The sequence below is a fragment of the Panonychus citri genome, unplaced genomic scaffold (assembly GCF_014898815.1).
Source record: "Panonychus citri isolate SS breed McGregor unplaced genomic scaffold, ASM1489881v1 Contig00144, whole genome shotgun sequence".
NCBI lineage: Eukaryota > Metazoa > Arthropoda > Arachnida > Trombidiformes > Tetranychidae > Panonychus > Panonychus citri.
This window is the reverse complement of record NW_026515549.1, coordinates 18473-39715: the sequence shown is the minus strand read 5'-3', so window position 1 is coordinate 39715 and position 21243 is coordinate 18473. Positions and strand designations below refer to the sequence as shown.

Genomic DNA, 21243 nt, shown 5'->3' with positions numbered 1-21243 from the left:
ATCTCAATTATTATATTATATTGTTCCAATGTAATCAATCAAATTATAGCATAGATGTAACAATTATTCATTAATTGTATCAGTAATCATTGTAACATCATTAACTTTCTCAGTCAATTCTGGTTTTATATCATGAACCTCTCATGATAGTTCTCAGTTAAATGTATAATTATTTTGGTAAATTATGAAAATAAAAATTTTCCTAATTTGCTATTCGATCTCGAAGTTGTTCATATTCAGGTGAGTTTCTGGGATTGATCAAAAATCTCGATTGTATCTTGGAAAGAACCTTTTAATCAATTATCGCATATTAGTGAGAATTGATATTTAAATCAAGGAATAAAAAAGAAGCGATTTATCTCGCACAATAATTATTATTAATTGTTCTGCTATTACTTAATCGCAGAATTCTTTAACCTTTCTTCTCAAGATGGAAACTTTTTCAATCTTATAATTGATCATATTGACGACCTGTTGAGCTAAATGGTAAACACAATAAACCCATGAAAAACATGGTCTCTGAAAAATGAAAATGATTTGAATTGTAAATCGTTGCTACTATGCTATTAATCTAATTAAATTGTTGTAATACAAATTAAATCAATTTAATAGAGTTTTCTCGACTTTGGCAGTCAACAAGCATAACAAATTCATGTTAACAACTTTGTAAGATTAAGATTAAGAGTTGAAAGTCTTTTATACATAAATTATACTGAATATTCATCATGATCAGCAGTTAATTCTGTTATAATATGACACATAAAACAGGTAAATAGATGATTAAAATCGAAGTTTAAACAAAAGGTTAATCTTTCAATGTGTCTAAACAAGCATAAGAAATCAAATTAAAGTATTAAGCTATTAAAGAATAATCATAATAAAATACATTGAATTAAATAACGATTCTAAATCATGAAGAAAATTGTATTAATATTGAATGAATATATTCAAATTCTTGTATTATTAGTATGGAGGGGGAAGTTTCAAGATTTTATAACTTTGGCAACATTTTAACACCCTGAGGAGGAATAAAGTATTTCGCACAATATTTATGCTTTTTTCAGGATAATTCAATAATGAAAATTTACAACTTATGCCTATAAGCAAATACTAACGAAAAATGATAATATCATCACCTTTATTTCATATGGTGCTTGAAATTCATTGCGGTGACTTTCAAACTTCTCATCATTCTATCATTAATAGTGAAAGAAAATCTCACAAGAATGTTGACATTTTTCTCTATGATTTATATTTCTCATATCATTCTCTTCACCATTATCACTTAAAGTAGATTCTCCGCATTCTAATGATACTTTTAAACTAACCAATCAATTTACTGTAACAAATGTTGCCCGAAATAACAAATACATAGTAAAGATACAGTTTGTAATCATAATAATAACAATGATAATAATTTGGTGATATTGAGAAATGAGTTTCAATGAGGTTTAACCATTCTAGCGTATCAATAGCATTGAGAATATTTTTCGACTTTTTGTTCGAGAAATACTCGATTCTTGAAGACTGAGTAAACACTGTAATATGACCGAATCATAATTCCCATCGAATTGCTTATTTTCATTATCTTGATAATGATAAGTGATCATAATTATCATCATAGATATGCCGTTATACGGAGAGATTATTATCATTTGTCAGAATCTTTCATTCAGAGTGAGAAACATTTTTTCCTTCTGAAAAAGTTCCAATTCAGGATGGGGTTTGGTTAGATAACTAGTTTAAAATGGAGAAAAGTTGTAGGGAACTAAAGATTCAACTGAATTTCAAATCAACTAATCAACTAATCAATTTGAGAAATCAGGGATGAGATTAAGCACCTTATCATATCACGAGAGCTTAAAATCAAAAGATTAACAAATCCGCTAGTGAAAATGGTTTAAAACTGAAGACTTTTCATTAGTATTAACAGTGAAGAGTTCGAACTTTATGTTTTTGTATGGCAGCACATGTGAAGTCTAGATATATTTGTTTCTGACCCGATAAGAAGTTTTTAAAAAAATGGGGAACGAAGTGAAAACCTCAGGTCATGTCTTATCAGCAACAATTAGTTTTCTGACTATGAAATTTTATTTCCATCAATGACTTTTCATATAGTACAGAAAATCCGAATTTTTATAAAATGAACATGAAAACTGCTCTGGTTATAGTTCAGTGTTATTTAAATTAATGGACCCACGTTAGTCCAGAGTGTTAAGAGTGATCCGAAGCTTATTTTTGAGACTATCATCGTATGGGTTAACATCATAGATCAAGTACTTTTTCATTTGATCAACAGTTTTAACGTAATGAGAGAGTGACCTTTGATCTTCTTTATACCAAAAGATGTCCTAATAAGTCGAAGCAACTTCGAACTCAATTTTCTCTCAAACGACTGATAAGAAAAAAATACATAAAATTATATTCAGACTTCAGATTTGTGGCCCGACAAATACATGAAGTCTCAACACTTGACTAGAAAGTCAAATGTTTTTGCTGATTGTCCTTACTTTACCGGTACATGAATTAATAGAAATTGAATTTGAATACAATGAACGTTATGTTAATTAACTATTTAAAGAGTTATAATTATATTGAAAAGACGATGTCTCGAATATCAATTTTGGTTTTATCACTGAAATTTAATCAGCATAAAAAGTTAATTCCTTTATTTGTTTGTGAAATTAAATTAACTCTAATCATTGTAACGACCATACAATTATATTGATATTTTACGGTTAAATGATATTAAGACAAATAGATCAACTTATTTAATGGATTCTTAATTATCTTTTTTATTTAGTTGGTTTAATTACAATTCTAGGAAACATTCAATCGGTAAAAATCATCATAAATACATGTTCAACTAACTTGTAATTATATTTTCCTCTTCTAAGTCAACTAATCACTTTTTGGTTACATTGTTGAGCTTAATTGTTATTTGATTAATCAGTAAACATAGAGACAGACAGAAAAGACAGAGAAAAAGATACAAAACAGAAAGAGTTAACAATAAACGCTAATCAATGTTAACCTAATGAATATCAATGAAAATCGTGTTGATTTAATTTCTGATCTCAATTGAAATAAAAACCAGACACAAATCCATAAAGTTAATTAACTGAATGAGATCACATTTAATTTCAACTGGGCTCCAATCGAGTTCCAACTAATTCAATCAAGAAGAAGCAAAAGTTTTCAAAGATTGAGAAAACTTTTATATCTCTGCGTTTCCATTGATACACTAATAGGTTACAAAAGATAAATAAAACCAATGTAATAATAATGAGAGAAAATGAAAAGTATCTGATATAGCAAATTGCAAGCGAAAAATATTATATAATATTTAGTTTGTTGGGTGGGAAAGGAAAAGTGTTTTCTGTTAACAGAGGATTCTATTGAGTTTGGAGAAATAGTTGAGTTCGAATCCATCAAAGTAAATAGTTACTATTACAAGATAATGAAGATTGGTTAAGACTTAAGGTTTGTTATATAAACAATCAATTGGAAGATTGAACAACAATAATACCCATGGAAAAGGAAAGTGAAAATAGAGATGATATTAAGACGATAAAGGATAAGGTGAAATGATGAACAAGAGATTGATAATCTTATGGCGACAGAAAAAGTTGAGTTGACAGAGGTTCCATTTTCGAAGATGTTAAAGCTGAATCCCAATGTTACCTGTTTCGGCTAATTAACTCATATTTTCACTTCTAATCAATTTTATACAATCATTGTGCCTGCTTTTAGACTATTGGTTTTGTTTTGCTCAAGTTTATTACTACTAGTGAAAGGTAACAAATATTCTCATCAGCTTCAAAAGTTCTGATTCTTTCTGTCTATTCCTTGTCAATTTGAAAGTTCTCTTTTCCCTTTGCTGTTTGTATTTAATTTCATCACCATGATGAAGAATAACAAATATTGTTGAAAGAGAAGATAATGTATTCAAACATGATGTTGGCACAAAAAAAAATGAATTTTATCTTCTATCAGAACTGTCAAAATGATTTCAATTGATCAAATCAAATCAAATTGGTGAATAGTTGCATGAATGGAAACAGTTAACTTGCTGTTAACTTTGCATCAAATAAACCATTCAAATCATTTATTAGATTAATAAGTTGATATAAATCATGATATCATGGAGCCGAGAAGGAATAACTTTCAGAACAGATAATCCTTAACCTTTAATCTTGAGTGGAAACATTTGAAAGACATTATCAGTTATATTATCTGCTATTTACTATCTTCACGTCTGAAAAATAATTCAAATTGTCATATGAATATCATTATGATGATTAGATATACAATCAAGTTTATTAAGAGTTATAATCATCAATGTAATTGTTTATTGATTTTTCAATAAACTAAAATAAACAATAGAAACATAAACTACCAACAATTGAAATGATTGTTTAGGGTCTGTTTTTTACATTGACGATTTACTTTTAATTGTGACAGTCACAAATTTGCAGGACTGAACTCTTTATGGTAAATTTACTTCTATTTCCGTTGCTATTTACCTATTATCTTTTTTCTACACGGATTCAATGTAACTTTTTTTTCTTTTCTTTGACTTTGTCTTTAATTTGAAACTATTTTCTTTTCGTTGTAACAATTTTTGCTCACTTTGCTAAGTGAATCCATGGGCGCACAATAAGTCAGTCAGGAAAAAAATGATGCAATAAAAGTATTACTATTAATATCCAGTTGAAAATATTATTATATAAGACTGACGATGGTCAAGCTGAGTTTCTCCCTGAATCTGTCAAGAATTGACCAGAATTGAATCCTTATCGTTTGGGGTTGGGAAAAGATATTAGTAAAGACATTGGGTAAGAAAGAAGAAGGAGAAAGAGAGTCAACTGAGTTATGATCAAAACATGAACTGAAAAGTAAGACACGCTGAGGGTAACAGGGGATGAAGAAGAGAGTGGGAAACTGAAACTTAACAAAGAAGCAACAAGATCGAGAGAGAGAGAGAGAGAGAGAGAGAGAGAGAGAGAGATGAGCCAAAAAACGAAAAAGAATAAAAAGTTTCAAGTGAAAAAAGAATAAGAATGAAGATAAAGAAGCCAAATGATTATGGAGCCTATATTATTATGGAATAGACTATAAATCGATGAAAAAGAGTAGACACAAATGATGAGAATGATGATGAGGATGATAGAGAGAAAAAGAAAGAGAAGCAACAAGAACAAAAAAGCAACATGGAAACAACGGCAACTGTATTTGATTGATTAATATCTTGGTGGAGATGAACTTAAGACAGAAGGCTGAGGATAAACGTAAATGGAGACGAATGCAGAGAGAGAGAGAGAGAGAGAGAGAGAGAGAGTCATGAATGAGAACAAGGAAGTCAGTGAAGAGGAAGAAGAAAAAATAGAAAATACAAAAAGTAAAAGTGACTAAGAAAGAAGAAAGAAAGAGAATAAAAGAAAATAACTTTGAAGGACATTTTAAATAACACTAATGTTCATGGGAAATATCATTTCCATGAATCAATATATTAAAAGGAGATCTACTCTTCGTCTCTTCCATTCCCACCTTCCAATGATATGAATTAAACAATCAAGATGATGAAAAGAGAGGTTTATAATAATAGTAATAAAAATGGATAATAATTATCTAGGAAAAGTAATAAAGTGTTAATAGGGATGAGGAGGAAAAAATTACACATTAAATGTAATTAAGATGATTAGTTGTTAAGAAGTTGTTGATTGTTAAGTCAAGGGAGTTAAATGTTATTATATTTATCATCATCCAATAATATAATAAGTTTCAAAGTTTCTTATAACAATGCATAATTAATTTCAAAGATACTTTAATGAGGTAATCATTACGATAAAACTTTTGATTGCGAAATGATAATTGATTGTTAGTTTAGGGCGGAAAGTGAAGGTAATGACACTCGAAATTTTAATTCCATTTTTAAGTTTCTTCAGTTTTTTCGACTTTCATCTTACGATGATGATGAAGACTATTTCGTCGGATTGATAGCCAAGATAACGACTGAACTGAAAAGAATACAGTTAATGAAACCTTGATATTTATTGTTGAATTGATAATGAAACTTATTAAAACAAAACTTTCGATCTATTTTTCTACGATCTCTCTCAAAAATAATATCGAAAATCATCTCTCCCAATTTCCTGGTGAACTTGTCTACTCGCCTGATTTCCTTGTGGTTTTCTCCTTCTAAATAAGCTAAACTGAACTTACTCATCAGTATTTTTACTCATGGTTAATCATGATTTCTCTTCATTATCATCAAATATTATACTCATACGACAGCGATGGACACATTGTTTGTATTTATAGAAGAGTCATAGCGAGTTTATCATAAAATCTATACTTAGGAATAAGTTTTAGATTTCACTTTCTTAAATTATTGACCTTTAACATTAAACTATCAATTGATGATGTTAATGATTCATAACTGAAACGGACAGAAATGAAGTTGTAAATTAATACACATTCATACAGAAAATGTTTCCTATCAAATTTCAATTATATCATTACCATTATTATCATTATTATAATTGTTTGGGTCCTTTCATCATGATCATTATCAAAGTATTTGTAATATACTAATACTACTATTAGTAATTTCAGTCAAGTTATTAGCGTATGAATACGTGAGAATCGCATTTGACTTTTATCATTATCCAATGAAAGTTATTATCTTTACTCTGCATCATCATTATCGAAAACGTTTACATTATGAAATATGATAGGGTTTTGACCTGGAAATCACCGCTACACATTTACAAGACTTTTCAACATCTCTCTTTCTATTCTAAATCGATGCGTGAACTATTGTTCTTCACTTGGTACTCTAGATGGAGGAGATGAACGTTGCAAATGAATTAAATGATTGAGAATCTTGGAAGGAAGTTTTTCGATGGATGGAATAAATCAAACTCTCGAAGTAGATTAATTGAAGAAATGAGATTGACTTGGAATCGGAAATTGTTTCAACCTAAAGTATAAGACTGCCTTGTAATTATTTTGGAAGAAAAAGTTCAGATGATCAAAAGTAATCTTTTATTCGTTGTTCAACAAATATATTGATCAATATGAAAAATTGGAGTACAAAAGTTTCTGAGTCTTTTAGAAAGTAGAAAGTACGAAATCTACATGAGAGAAGTGGACGCAGGGAAGGAAGGATAAGTGATGATTTTACGCACTCAAGGTCATTTTTTTCCGTGAGAATTACTAAGTAACTGACAAATACCAAGTCATAACACGTTAAGGTAACTTATCACCCAATTTTCAGTAATTTATCTTAAATAACAGATTAGCTAGCGAATCCATTCAAAGGTAAATAACATAACAAGTATCATCAGGCTTCAGAGAATCAATGGCTTCCCAACAGCGTAACGATTCATATTTAGATATTAACATCGAAAAATTTAATTAGCAGAAAGAAAGTCAACAAGATTAAGAATTATCGAGAACCATAAACTCGAAGAAAAGATTAAACTGTCAACATGAACCACAACAGGACTGTTTCATTTGGCCATTAACTACCTCACGATGCTGAATCTACTGATAACGATAATTTTCATACGAAATCTCTGAATCTCTGTGGAAAAGTTTTGCTCATTTAATGAATTGATATTGAAGCGAATAAAAAATTTCATGGAGACATTGGACGAATTGACTTTCAAATAAACATAATTTCTCTTCCTTTTCTAGTTTATTTTATTATTAAATGAATTAAGATGGAAAAATGCCAATCGATTGTCATGACAACTAGAATGGATGAAAATTCAGTGAAAAACATGCTGGTTCGTAGGCTTATATTTAAAATAATATAAAGTTTATATAACATATTCACTTATGAGCACATGAACACACATTCACATTGAATCGAGTTTCATTTTCGTGTTATGTTTCCACTCATCAAATCAATTCATTGATTCAATAAATTTCTCTCTCTCTTTTCTTTCTTTCATTCTTTCTTCAACCCAATTTCAGTTTCGTCTTCCACTCTCTTACTGATCAGATAATGCAATTCATTTGGGAGTTTTCAATCAATGTTTTATTAGAAAGGACGAGGGATAAGTTCAATTGAATCAAAATTTGTTCATCATAATCATAATCTTCGTGAAATACACTCATGTCTCTTAAACTGTCACAAGTGAGTGAGAAAAACTTTGACAATGAATAAATTGATGTATTTGCGTTACAACGATATCGCCACAATCGTTAGACATCAAATGAAAATGTACATTGAGAATAGAGTTAATTTCCGGTTCCAAAATGTAGTAACTACTCAATTTTATCACTAAACTAAAAAGTAAGAAAGCCAGGAAGAAGATAGCATAGTGATGATCAGTTTTGCTTATGTAATGAAATAACTTGATCTTATCTTCATCTTCATCTACATTTCATTTTTACTTTCATCACATTGATTAACTTAAGTTCGTTTGCTGAAATAAGTGTGATAAATCCGCGTGATAATCTCATCAGAATATCAGATTATTTCCCATTCAACTATTATCATGATCATTAACAATTTAATCGAAACTATAATTCTAAAAGTTTGTTACTCATCAGAAAATAAAGCAATTTACAGATTGTTGATCGAAACAATCTTATTTGTGATTTAAACTGTAAGATACTAAAGTTTCTGCTAAGTTTATCTCTTTTGGGATAAAAAATTTGGTAAGTCTTCAAATTTACTGAGACTAATCAAAATTTTAATTGTCCATGGACCTTGGACATAATTATAAACAATGATTCAGTAGAGGTCTGCGCAAGTTAATTTATGTTCAACAGCTGATGGGTTTTCACTAGTCCACTAGCCCGATTAACTAGTCAAGTTCACTTCTGGCTAATCGACGACGAAAATTTCTCCTTATGATCATCATATCTTTGTAGTGTTTCAGGATCTTATTCAATGTTTGCATTAAAATCATGAATCGTAATAATTTTATGATCACGAATAATAGAATTTTTTGGTGATAATTTTGTTGTTTTCTAGGTTTGTGTCAAACCAATGATACAAAATATTGATAAACGCCGAGCTTGTACAATAGTGGCTTTATGGAAAAAATGGATGAGTAATAATCTTCGAATAAGTGTAAGCCATTAAAATCCGTGAAATGAAAAGAAACACAATTGTTTAACTGTTATTTCAATAAGTCAACTTTCTATTTCTAACAATCAACATGATAATTGTGACATTAAATTACTAAGTTGCTCATTCAATGTTTATCTTTAACAAACTAATTGAAACATTAATCCATTTCAATATTACCTGCAGATTAACTTGATCAAGTGTTCAGGTAGTTTCAGATTACTCAACAAATTTTCTCTTATTCTGATTTACTGATATATTTTCATGCGTGTAGGTGATAATAAGATGATACGTAATATCGATATGATTCAAGATAATGATCACAATAGTAATTTCGATTTGTTTGGATTATCTACAGACAATCACTAATGATTTTTATTATGAATCATTTAGCAACAAAAATTTTGTACCAAACAATCAACTTACAGTTACAATTAGATAAAATATGAAATAACAGAATCAAAGCTTTGCTCAATCAGCCCATTGCAGTCGTGTAATTACGTAGACTAATCTATACACCTGGTTAAGATTAGGAATTTTTCAGTAGATAAAAGACTCAAACTCCAAGGATTCTATGAAAGATGTTGGTACCGAAAAGTTCAGCTTGAAATCCTAAAAAGGGAAATAGTGAAAACGCAATCTGAACGCTCGTCCCTGAGAAGTCCTCCTCTTAAAATTCTGAGACTTATATAAACTCAGAGACGTTTTAGCAAAAGCTTAAGCGTTAAGTATTAATATAAAAGAAGGGAAATTGGTCAGAATGCATCTCAAATAGATTACATTAAAAGACGGCCGTTGGTCACTAAACAGTGAGATTTTCATCATTACCAATCATAAGAAAAATAATGAAATATTGACTTTGTAAACGGAGCTTTCTTGTCCAATAATCAAAACTAAGCGTTAAAACTTTTCCGTCTGCAAAAGTTTTAATTTTTAGATTTTTATAACTTTTTGCTTAATCAAATTGTAAAAAATAATATCCTTCTCACAAACTTAATCAATAGTTGCCAGTTAAAACTAAATCATTATTCTTCCTTTCCTTTAATTGTCAATGTAAGTCTATCAATAGCTGATTACGATGCAAGAGAGTGAAAGTAATCAATTTGGTGAAATTTTTTTGTGGTGGAGGAAAAATGCTTGTGTAGATTTTGCATTTTTCTGAGTAATTTTGGCAGACTATCAACTCATTCATCATGATACATTTCACCAGAATAAGAATCAGGGTGAAGAGATTGTTGACTTGATTAATTAGAGAAATTCAAGTCAAGAATCAAATTTCTATCATAACATTTACTTAAAAATTCAAAGAGTACATTTGAAATGAGTAGCGAAGAGCAGTATTAGTAACTTGGGAGAAGAAAAAAATTTCGTCCCAACGAAAAGCGTGTAAAGGAAACAGTAAAAACTTAGGTGTCAAACTCCATTTCAATAAACAGTCAAACAGAAGTTGAAACATCTCTGATTAGAGAAACAACAGAAAAGTGATCAATTGAAGATACAGTGGATATTATGAATTTCTTTTCTTCCTATCACCTTCATCATCATTAATAATATTATTATCACGATAAAAAAACGATTCCCTGATTATAGGTAAATGTACATCAAGCCTATAAGATACAAAACATTTTTATTGGTCTGGAAACGTTTCAAGATTGAATAATATTAAAATACATTGAGATAGACACTCACACAGAATCCAGACACAATGTTTATCATGTGATCAGTTGAATTATTATTATCTTATTGTGTTGTTTTATCATTATTTTTGAATAACATTCATATTAATGAATAAATGAATTTAATTCAAATGATAAATATCAACCGGATGAAATTTCCCCGTTCTCTTTACCTGAACTCGATTAAATGATAAATTAAAAGATTAATAAACGCAGACAAATTCAAAGTCCACACTTATTATCAAGTCTTATTTTTATTACAATTATTAATTGAGCATTAGATAAGTGGGGGAGAGTTTCAAGTGGAAATGATAATTATTGAAATGACCGGAAATTATTAATATTTTTCATGATTGATTCAAGGCGAGAAAACAGAAAACCAGAGAAAAGAAATCAGTTTTTTCACCATGAACTAAATTAACTGTTAACTCGACCATCTTATTTCCTATTTCCTATTCGTCAATTGGAGGTTTGGTCAACCTCTTTATATTCTGGTCATTTTTATGGTCAACTTTCAACTATTCATATCTTCATCATGATAATAATAATGATTCAATTGAATAAACTGTTTCACCATCTAATTATGGTGATTAGCATTAAATGTCTTCCTTGTCAAGAAGATACGTTTTTTATGTTTCATTGAACATCGAGAAAATTTCACCAATGTAATCATGGGTCTACACCCTGATATTTTACATTGAATTCACGATGAAATTGATTAACACAGTAATGAGAAAATTAGAGAGAGAGAGAGAGAGAGAGAGAGAGAGAGAGAGAGATTAGTTAAATATATAATTCAACCCACATAAAAAAATACACATGATAAATTATAACAAACATTTTACGTCTTGTTTAAAAGATGAGGATGAAAAGTGTAGCATTTGTTATTGATACTTAAATTCATTGAAACTATTGATGCATTTCAAAAGATTCAGTTGAAATCATCATCAGCAACAGTGTGAATGTTAATTTACTCAAACATTTTAACTAATGAGGGTCCATTTGATGAGTCACTTATCATGATTATCTTCATCATCTTTGGTATATAAAACCACGTAACTCAATCTTTCTGGATGTTGTTATGCTGTCATGTGAAAAACTCATGGGAATTCATGTTGTATTATTGTTCACTTTGATCAGTGTTCAGAGATAATTTTATCCCTCAACTCAGGACGATCATCATGAGTATAACTGAATGAGTTATAAATGAAGTAGTAAAGTGACTTGTAAAGATACAAATGACCATAGGAAATATTAGCAATCAGATTTTGTGGAGTAACTTGTTCACCTGACCAAGTAAATTAACTGTAAAAAGACAAATAATTTTATACTTCAATCCACATAAATCTATAGCTAAATAGGTATGAGCATAAATTTAGTTTACTTCAATTCTTATCAATCTAATGTAAATCTCAGGGGACAAGTAGCTCACAATTGTAGACGACGATAAACCAGACAACTAAATTAAGAGTAAAGTTCATGATCTTCATCATCTTCATTATCATGGTGATGCTCATGACAATCATCATCATCTATGATTCCGTATACGGAGTTGGTGGTGATGTTTCCAGGAGTCTGACCTTAATAACAAGTTTGATTAAGATAATTAAAAATTCATATCGTAAATACATTTAATCAACTTAGATGAAAGCGACTACAATTGAAAAATCGAGCAATTGAAAGATCTCAATGATGAGCTGGATACTTGTAACTTGTGAAACCTAAACTACCTTTCGAGTCCTGAATTGACTAGGACACATCAATATTGACAAATAAATGGTTAAAAAAAGGTATTGTTAAGAACTAAGTTGCCTCAGGATAGAAAAGGTTGGCTTTCAATTGGTAAATAGTTAAATGTGGCTTCAATCAAAATGATTTATTTCTCTTCATGCAAAATAAAGTTTCAACTGGAAATATATCATGCAAATACTATTAGTTGAAATGTTATCGATGCTTATAAATCAAATAAAATAAATGTAGCAACAATTAAGCTACTCGAAGGTAAAAAGAGCTACTATTGATTGATTAACAGCGAGATGATTAACTGTTATTGCTACAATTTGTTCAAATTGTCTTCATTCACCATCAAAGGGAAATATAAAAACAATAAAATTCAAATAAAGTTTAATCTTGAACCAAATTAAGTGATTATTTTGTTTCATTTCTAATTAATCAATTCTGGTTTGAATCGTGACCAGATTATACACAAAGTCAACTATCCATTCATATCTATTAATATACAAAAACCAATTTACCAACAAGAGTTGGGCAATTAATCTACATAAATGTATTAATTGTTGAGTGTAGTTGTATTGACCAAAACTTTCATCATTAACACACATACATTTTCACTATAATCCTAATCTACTGCACAATTGATTTGATGAACAATTTTTCTACAGTCCGTTCAATTTAAACCCAAAACATGTAAAACTGGACACAAGAAAGAGACTCAAATGACCAGTCACCTTATTCTGTCATGTTACAAGGTAACAATTTATCTCACTTGTAATCATTCAGCTTGAGATCAGACCACAATTATAATTTATTAATGAACATACAAATTGTTGTACTTAACTTACAACAATCATCGTTGAAATTGATTAATTAATCAGCTATTCTAACTGTATTTGATCACGAATTTGTTTGATTATCAATCCGATTGTTTTTAACTACTAATATAAAACTAAAATTTTTTTTGTCAGTTTAATTGATTACCTAATATGTGATAATCTCAATTTCCAATCAAAGAATAAGAAAATGTTTCAAACGGTTACCAATCAACTTTTTCCTCAATATTTCCCTCATGGAAACTCATGTTTAATGAACCAGTAAAGCTGCCAAAGTAGCAAAAGTTTTCTGAAAAGTTCTAACCATTTTTTTCTTCTTTCCTCAATCGACTGAATCATAAGTTCTATTCTCAAATAATAAGCTGAGAAATTCACAGATTGACACATTAAGAGGGATAAAGAGGTAGGCGAAAGATGAAGATAATGATGATAAAGATAAATAACTGTACTAGACACTGTGTTTATACTTTGATGATTCTTATAAATCCTCCAATAATAATATCAAATGATGCAAACATGATAAATCTTTTCACACCTTTTGACATATTACTTTTTTTCTGGTGAACCCAATTTTTCATTGTTACCATGTTGATAGTAACCATGACTCTCATCTTGATAACATTGGTGATATTTGTTTACTTCAGGGGGATAAATCTACAACTATTATCGTTATCAACTTACACGGATTAAACTTTGTTTAAAAACTTAGTGATAATTTCTGATTTTTATCCGTTTCTTTTAACAGATCAATTTGAGATTATCTCATTCACCATGAGCATTTTCAGTTGTCCTATTTCCTATTTTACATAATGAATGTTCATTCTGAGAAAAGTCAACGTGATCGAAATCTAAAATTGAATACATTTGTAAATTTTCATCGAACTGAGATTATCTTTGGGTTGGGTCTATCGCTATTCTTGATTTACTTTGATTAATTTATTGGTTTATCAACTAATCTTCAATGATTTACAACTGAACCAATGATGGTTCATAATAATATGATAATAGACAATAATATTATGTATGTGATAAAACAACAAAATCAGTTTTATCATCAAGTCCAGCATCAACATTGAGTTTATCTCATTCTGTATTTCTCCTCTTCATCTTCCTTATCCATCATCATCTTTTTACTTGGTACTATTGGAGTGAATTAATGTCTAGCTCTTGAGATTTGAAGGTGAAGCTATTCTGATAATCAGAATTAGATATATCAATGATAATGAGAAAACGGAGGATGCTGATTACGATCAACTGGAAATTTTGTGATTACAGGGATAAGATGTTTCCAACCGGGTGTATGGGTTAGAGCAAAAGAGTGTAAACTCAATTCTAATTCAATACAAGATTAAATTCAATATGAGATTTAGAATCAACAGCTTAATAGGAAAGATTCATGGTGATAATAATTAGAAATCAAGATGACAACTCGTTAACAGTCAGACTATGAATCAAAAGGAAGAATAAAAAATAAATGAATTCACTGAGACTCTGATAATGATTCTTACTGATTTTCATCAACAATTTGAATCAAGGATAAAGATTCAATCCATTCAATAGAAACATAAACATTGTTATCTTGATTTAATCATGACCCAAAGGTGATCGAAAGTACATCATTTTAATCATCATTCGACTTAATAAGAAAAATATCTCTTTGACTTGATCGTATTAAAATGAAAGAAAAAGGATCTTTGCCTGCGGATATTTAAAGCTGAATTAAATTCACATTTCTGTATGAAAAAGACAGAGTTCAGTCTCAATAATTTTCGAAGACAGCGATAAAGTGGACAACCGCATAGATCGGCAATCAAGTTAATCGCTTGTAACTGTATATACAAAGTCGGTCGATAATCGGTAAACTCGAAATTTAATTATAAAGGCTGAGTAAGTTGTGTACAAATTGAATTTAGTAAACATAAATAAAGTTTCGACTTAGTTTGAATTGCTATGAATGATTAATATTAAGAAGCAAAATCAAATGATTGACATCAATTTATGAATCTACAAAGGCTTAAAAGATTAACAATTGGCAACAGTTTAACAAACGTCGATTACCAAATACTTTGAGATGCGCTGAAATTGAACTGTTTCAGCTCAAGAAGTTATTAATAACAGCTAAAGTAACGTTATTATTAAAAAGTACAATCAGATTCATATTGATACAAAGTTCGTCAAGCTGAGTATCAACATCGAGCATTTTAACATTAAATAAGTAATTATGAGATTAATGTTGAATAAAATATGTATTAATAAGTTACATTATTTTTAAGAAAAGGTGAAATGAAAATTCAAGCTTGCTACTTAAACAGTAGTCGTATGATGATAATTCAGACAATATATCAAGATAATGAAACCAAACACAAAACGATGGTTAAGTTAACTTTGGTTTTCGTTAATTAACTTGATGATAACTTTAATTCTGGGCTGTTAATTAAGCCTTAAAGAGGTACAAGTAACAATCAAGCTTAAACAAAAAGTACAGTTGATTCCCAGTTGATTGTGTTGGGAATCAACTGGAATAAATTGGGAATGAAAATTTATATTACATATGAAAAAATAAGATAATATAAACATTGGATACGATGATATGGTGATGATAATAAAAGATAATTATAATAAATCCTCTTGATAATAAACAATCAAAAGGAGAAAATGATTAAATTGAAACTGAGTCAATATTTAATTAAATAATCTCATTTCAACAATGTTAATTAGTTAATTGTTGACGATAAGAGGAACCAGATAAAAAGTTTCTCTAAAAATGCAAACTTTTTAACTCTCTCCAATCATTAGTTAATGATCACTTTTTCCTATTCAAATCAACACTAATTGTTACATTGAATGAAATCCAAACTTAATAACGATAATCAAAATAATCTTGATTATCGCCATCATCATGAAGATGATCATGTTTGCGACTGTTTAGAATTAGCTAAAGCTATTTGATTGTTTTTTTTCTATTTCTTAGTCTGCCGTATTTCTCACTGTTAATCAATAATTCATTTGGGAATCGACGAAAACTCATACCGAATATTAATTTAACATGGGATATCCTTGGTTATTTTCTTTAAGAAAAAGTTCAATTCTCAGAGTTTTACTTTTTAAAGGGCAAAAGTTGATCTATTCAAAGCAATGGCTCGAATTGAAACTTTCAGAGTAACATGATAATGATTAGCAACACGAATCAATTTAATTGTTCATATTAGCAGAATGTATTTTTCACCTGAATTGATTGTTTCTTTTTCTTCAATGCTTTGGGAATTTTTTTATTCTTTTTCTCTTTAGTTTTTCTCTCTCGTTAATAACTAATACAATTTTCTGATAGATTATTTAAGGGGAAACAGTGCAACTTGAATTTCGCGTTTACATGATTAATGTAATTTGATTTATCTCTCTAATTAATCCTAACCAATAAGTGAACCTTTTAATCTAAATTCACTTTTTTCTCAAGCCAAATGATTGTTCATCGTTAATCATTTATTTAGATTAGAGTGAATTAGTTTCTCACTAAATTGTTTACAAATTAAATAACTAGCTCACTGATTGTGATAAACAGTATCTTTTATATACAAAAATGTAGATACAAAAAATATTTAACATCAATGACAAACGTTGATATTAATCATGATAATAATATGAATATGAAACCTAATCAACTATTATTATGATCACTTCCTCATTTAATCAATAAACTTGATAACAATATAAATATTTCAATGGGAAAATAACAAAGTTATCAAACCGTAGATCTAATTTTAAATACTGGCAATGAATCTAATTATTGATATAATTATTAATTGTAACAGTTTTAATCAAACCCCATTTGAAATAGTCGAGCGATTGATCATTTCAGAGAAATATTTATGAGGTAAGATCGACAAAGGAAATTTAGATTCAAAAGGAAATAACTACCAACACTTGAAGGGTTAAGATTATCATGTGGAAAAATTTAGAACATTTTATCAACTAATGTTCTAATCTGTGAATCGACTGGCACTCAAAATCCACGGTACTAGTTGACCGATGGAAAATTTGCAAGAAAAGGTGGACTCACCTTTGTAGAAAGGCCGCTTAATCGGAGCTGTTGGAATCGTTGGCATTCGTCCGTTTTTCAGATCATCTTCTTGCTGTCTCCTTCGAGCGACCTGTTTAGCCATGACCTTTTGCCTCTCCTCCGTTATCAAGCAATCAGCACAGACACAATCTTTAAACTTGCAAAACCTCTTATGACCTGTGGTCAAGAAAACATTCAATTAATAACAATTTTTCAGCATAATCCCAATGAGTTGGTTAGAATAGGAATCAATGGAAACACTCAGTTCATGTTCATCTTGAAACAAAACCATGAAAAATTGAGTGCGTCTCAAATATATTATCACATGATGATAATGAATAATGTTAATGAATTGATGCCATTGATTAGTCCAAGTATCGATTAAGATTCTGTTTCAAGTAAACATGAACAGTGTCTCTCATTTATGAAACATGTAACTGAGGTTGTCATGTTCGGATGTTGATCTTTGTGATAATTTTATACCTTTAAGATCTGATTGAACATTATGGTTACGACATCGAGCACATTGAGGTTTCCTGGTTCTTTGATCAACATTATTAAGTGTCGACGAGTCAACATCAACTTTATCATTAACAATTGAAACTGGTGAACTGTCACCACTCCCACAGGAACCACAATCTTTAATTGAATCATGTCCTGAATTACCTTCAACAGACAGATTGAGTCTGCCACAGACACTTTTATCAACCATTGATTCAACATTGAAAAGATGACGTTGATGTGGATGTTGAAGTAAATGGTGATGAGACTCCAAATTATCATGAAGTGAATTATCATTCTGATTACCACCACCACCACCACCAACACCAACACCTCCACCACCACCACCACCACCGCCTCCTCCTTTACTGGAACTTGTCTCCTTAAGATAATTGTGAATCTTTACTTTATATTTCATGGCTTGATTGTTGATGTGATTAAGATTATCTCCAACCTCCCACCTCCACACGTTCCAATGGTACACTTTTGCAATCTTGGGTAACAACACCTTCTTTTGGATAAATAAACACCGAGAAGATGGAGACTCTTTTTGATGGACAGAACCAACTGGGTTGATGGTGAACACCAGAGAAAGAGGAAAATTATTGTTAATCAATTGAATCAAGAAAAAACATTCTAGTGCAAAAATAATGAAAAAAGTGTAGACTCACCTTTTCAGTTTATTTATATTGTTGATTAATGTTAATTGTGGTTGAATGTTGATGATAATATTGATGCCATCACTTGTATCTACGAGCAGTTGAATGTACAAAATGAATAAAAAGACTCGAGACTGTTCCGTGTTCACTGTGTCATGGTAGCCATGGAGATTCGATTCGGGAAAGAGAGAGCGCAAGACAAGAACAAAACTAAGAAGAAGAGTAAGTTGATGATGAGAGGGATGATGAAAGAAGACCAAGAAGATAAAGAAAAATTCGAATGAAAAAGGAAGAAAAAGGAGAAAAAAACTAGACTCGGAGAATGATAGAATGAGTGAGAGAGAGAGAAGAAAAAACTAGAAAGAAAAAAACTTCGACGAACAAGAGGAAGACAGAGAATTCGAAAGAGAAAAAGAGAAAGGGTTGGTTCTTGTGTGTCTGTTACTATGGGATTAATAGTCAAGGCCTTTGTTTACTTCCGTATTTCCTCGATCACTTTCATCCCTCTTTTCATCCTCTCCCCTTCTCTCTCACTCTCTCACTCTCTCTCTCTCTCCTTATCATTCTCTCTTTTTGTAAGCTTCTCATCATCGTTATCATCATATTAATTTTATCTTTAACTGTTCCCTGTTTACGCTTGCTCATTTCTTTTCAGGGCCAAGGTCATTTTTATCCTTTTTTTACTTTGTATTTCATTTCGTTTCCAAAACCAACGCAACGAAATTCATACAAACGTTTGTTTCATCTCAAATCGTTATAAAGGTTAAAACAACAATGCCTTTGACTCATTATCATGATGACTTGACCTTCTAATTGTGAGCATAGTGATAAAAATACTGATAGTTAATTGTTATCATTTGATTGTTAAATCTCTCGTTTTTTTATTGTAATAGATAAAATTGTGGCAAACAATTTAAGAGAGAGAGTTACAATTGCTTCGAGATATTGTTTAAATTGTTTGAGAGGAAAAAAAAGAAAAACCAATCGAATTGGTTCTCATTTGGTTTATCGAGTGTAATTTGATTGTAACTCGTATGATTACCTGTTTAAAGTTTTCTAGAAAAGTTGTCATGATAAGAGAAAGAGAGAAGAATAAAAGTTTCATAGATTCCATGTTAATGAAAAGCTGAACTTGTTCATAATTTGCTCACTTATCTTCCTCAAGCACTTCACGTGCCTTTCGATTTCTCTTCCACTTTTCATCTATTAATACTTGCCCACTTCTCTTCATCTCCTCCCTAACCCTTTCGTACCTTTCTCTTCATTATTAGCTCACATTGTTTTCTTTTTTCTTCCTCATCTCACCTTGCCAATCTCACTCATTTTCTATCTCTCTTTAGTCTTTCCTTTTTTCTCTTTCTCTTTCTCTTTCTCATCATCTTATGTCATTCTACGTCTAGTAATTCAACTTTTTTTCCATTTATCTTCCTGATTCAATTGACAATCAACACAGAATCAAAGCCAAAACTTGATTTATATCTTGATAGCTTAATCAATGCGCAACAATTAAAGAGCCAATCGAATGTCTCAACAGCAGAACATAATGATTTATTCAATCGTTGCCAGTTCACACCTTAAATTATATACTAAATGATTGGAATTAAATTCTCCTTTTAATTATCTTTACCTTAATGATTGCGAATAATTCAATCAATTTGAAATTATTAAGAAACAAGTCAAAGCTATTTTTATATTACACTTCCCGCTTTATACATTTTAATTTATTACTTATTATAACAATTTAACTCAATGAAACAAAATAATGATTGTTAGATTTGCATTAACATGAATTATTGAAATTACTTTTGATTATAACTAATCATCAATTGTTAATTGTCAATTTTAAGTTTAAACCTTTGCAATGATCACACTTTGTTACAATCAATCAATCGATCGATCGTTTATCTTACGTTAATTGTGTAGTTAAATGACAATCACAGTTGCTACCTATTTAAACGGTTTACTCCTCTGTCAATTTAAACTGAACACTGAATCATTATTATTACCTGATATTGTAGTTGAACATTTAAATTGCCCTTTTACTTTTCTTATACTACGATTTTGTACTAATCAATGGTTATTGCAATAAATTGATTGTAATAATAAAACTTATACCATTTGATTAACTTTTACATTCATGTTGATCTTGAACTTTCCTTTTGTTTCAAAATAAACGCTGATACCAACAGTAATACAACCGTGGAAAGTTAATTAGTCAAATTAATCGCTGATTAATGAGATATTTTGAGCTTTCGAGCAAAGACTTTGACGATGCACCAAGAGATGTCTCTTGGTGCCTTCAGTTGTATGCTCCATCTGGTTTCATATCGAGTTACTATTTGAATGATCGAAAATGTTTAAAACTTTTTCAAAGCAAAAGTTTCTAATTATTATCGTGGTTATGGACTTGGGAAACTGATGTTTCGCTCGAAAAATCGAAACAAATGAAATTGATAACATGAGGTTAGGATTTCACTGAGGTGAAATGATTTTGGTTTCATAAAGATTTTCAAAGATGAACAATGAAACATAGAAAATTTTATATTTCTTTTATGACAATTAATAAATTATTACAAAGATGCACCAGATAAATTGATAATAAAGTGATTCAAATTGTATTAATTGAGACAGAATAATCAGCTGATTTTGTAATCAATTATTAAATCTATCAGGTGTCTCCATCTGTTGT

The 21243-nt window shown here is 29.9% G+C and overlaps 1 protein-coding gene across 2 annotated transcripts in view; it reads right to left on the bottom strand.

Moving 5' to 3' along the window:
- Nucleotides 1-18218, bottom strand: part of LOC128396402 (doublesex and mab-3 related transcription factor 1-like) — a 40625-nt gene extending 22407 nt beyond the window's left edge. For both annotated transcript variants that reach the window (XM_053356979.1, XM_053356980.1), the window contains exons 1-2: nt 17878-18218; nt 17395-17571 (exon numbers count right to left, since the gene is read on the bottom strand). In XM_053356979.1, the coding sequence (XP_053212954.1) occupies nt 17395-17571; nt 17878-18106 (406 nt within the window). In that variant the 5' untranslated portion in view covers nt 18107-18218. The remainder of the gene's footprint in view (nt 1-17394; nt 17572-17877) is intronic.
- Nucleotides 18219-21243: the final 3025 nt, after the last annotated feature.